This window comes from Fulmarus glacialis, unplaced genomic scaffold (genome assembly GCF_000690835.1).
Source record: "Fulmarus glacialis isolate BGI_N327 unplaced genomic scaffold, ASM69083v1 scaffold26291, whole genome shotgun sequence".
NCBI lineage: Eukaryota > Metazoa > Chordata > Aves > Procellariiformes > Procellariidae > Fulmarus > Fulmarus glacialis.
This window is the reverse complement of record NW_009195047.1, coordinates 14441-15041: the sequence shown is the minus strand read 5'-3', so window position 1 is coordinate 15041 and position 601 is coordinate 14441. Positions and strand designations below refer to the sequence as shown.

The 601-nt window shown below is 55.6% G+C and overlaps 1 protein-coding gene across 1 annotated transcript in view; it reads left to right on the top strand.

Moving 5' to 3' along the window:
• Positions 1 to 436: 436 nt before the first annotated feature.
• Positions 437 to 601, top strand: part of UHMK1 (U2AF homology motif (UHM) kinase 1) — a 10316-nt gene continuing 10151 nt past the window's right edge. The window contains exon 1 of the mRNA XM_009587987.1: positions 437 to 601. This exon is cut by the window's right edge and continues 153 nt beyond it. Coding sequence (XP_009586282.1) covers positions 437 to 601 — 165 coding nt within the window.

The window sequence follows — 601 nt, the reverse complement described above, 5'->3', positions numbered from 1 at the left end:
GAAACCCCCAGATTCTCCCGATGCTGATTTTTTTTGTCTGCGTGAAACGCTTTTTAATGCTGTAATATACCTGGACACACAAGGGAAGAGATTGGCAGATGTCCCAAACAGAGTGGTGCTACCTCCATTTTACCCACTGGGATCTGCTTGTCCATGTCCCCGAGGCTGTCCTGAGCAGGAGCCCCCAGCCCTGTTGCTTTAGCAGAGCCTGGCGGAGCGATGTGAGACCAGCCCAGCCTGTCCGCCGAAGCCCAGAGGGGTGACATGGCTGGTCTTCCCCTGCTGCTTCCCTCTGAAGTTTGGCTCTCCATCTCTCTGAACATCACACTTTGTAAAACAGATGAGCTGCCTCCTGCAGCTTTTGTGGTCTTCTGGGCGGTAGTGGAGAGCGGTGGAGCATGATGACCGTGTAATTGCTCGTTACCAATGCCTGTCAATGCGTCTCACCGTAGTGACGCTCTACGGCGTGTTCACCAACCACTACTCTGCGAATGGCCCGTCTCGCTGTCTCCTGCTGGAGCTGCTGGACATCAGCGTGTCCGAGCTGCTGCTGCACTCCAGCAACCAGGGCTGCTCCATGTGGATGATCCAGCACTGTGCC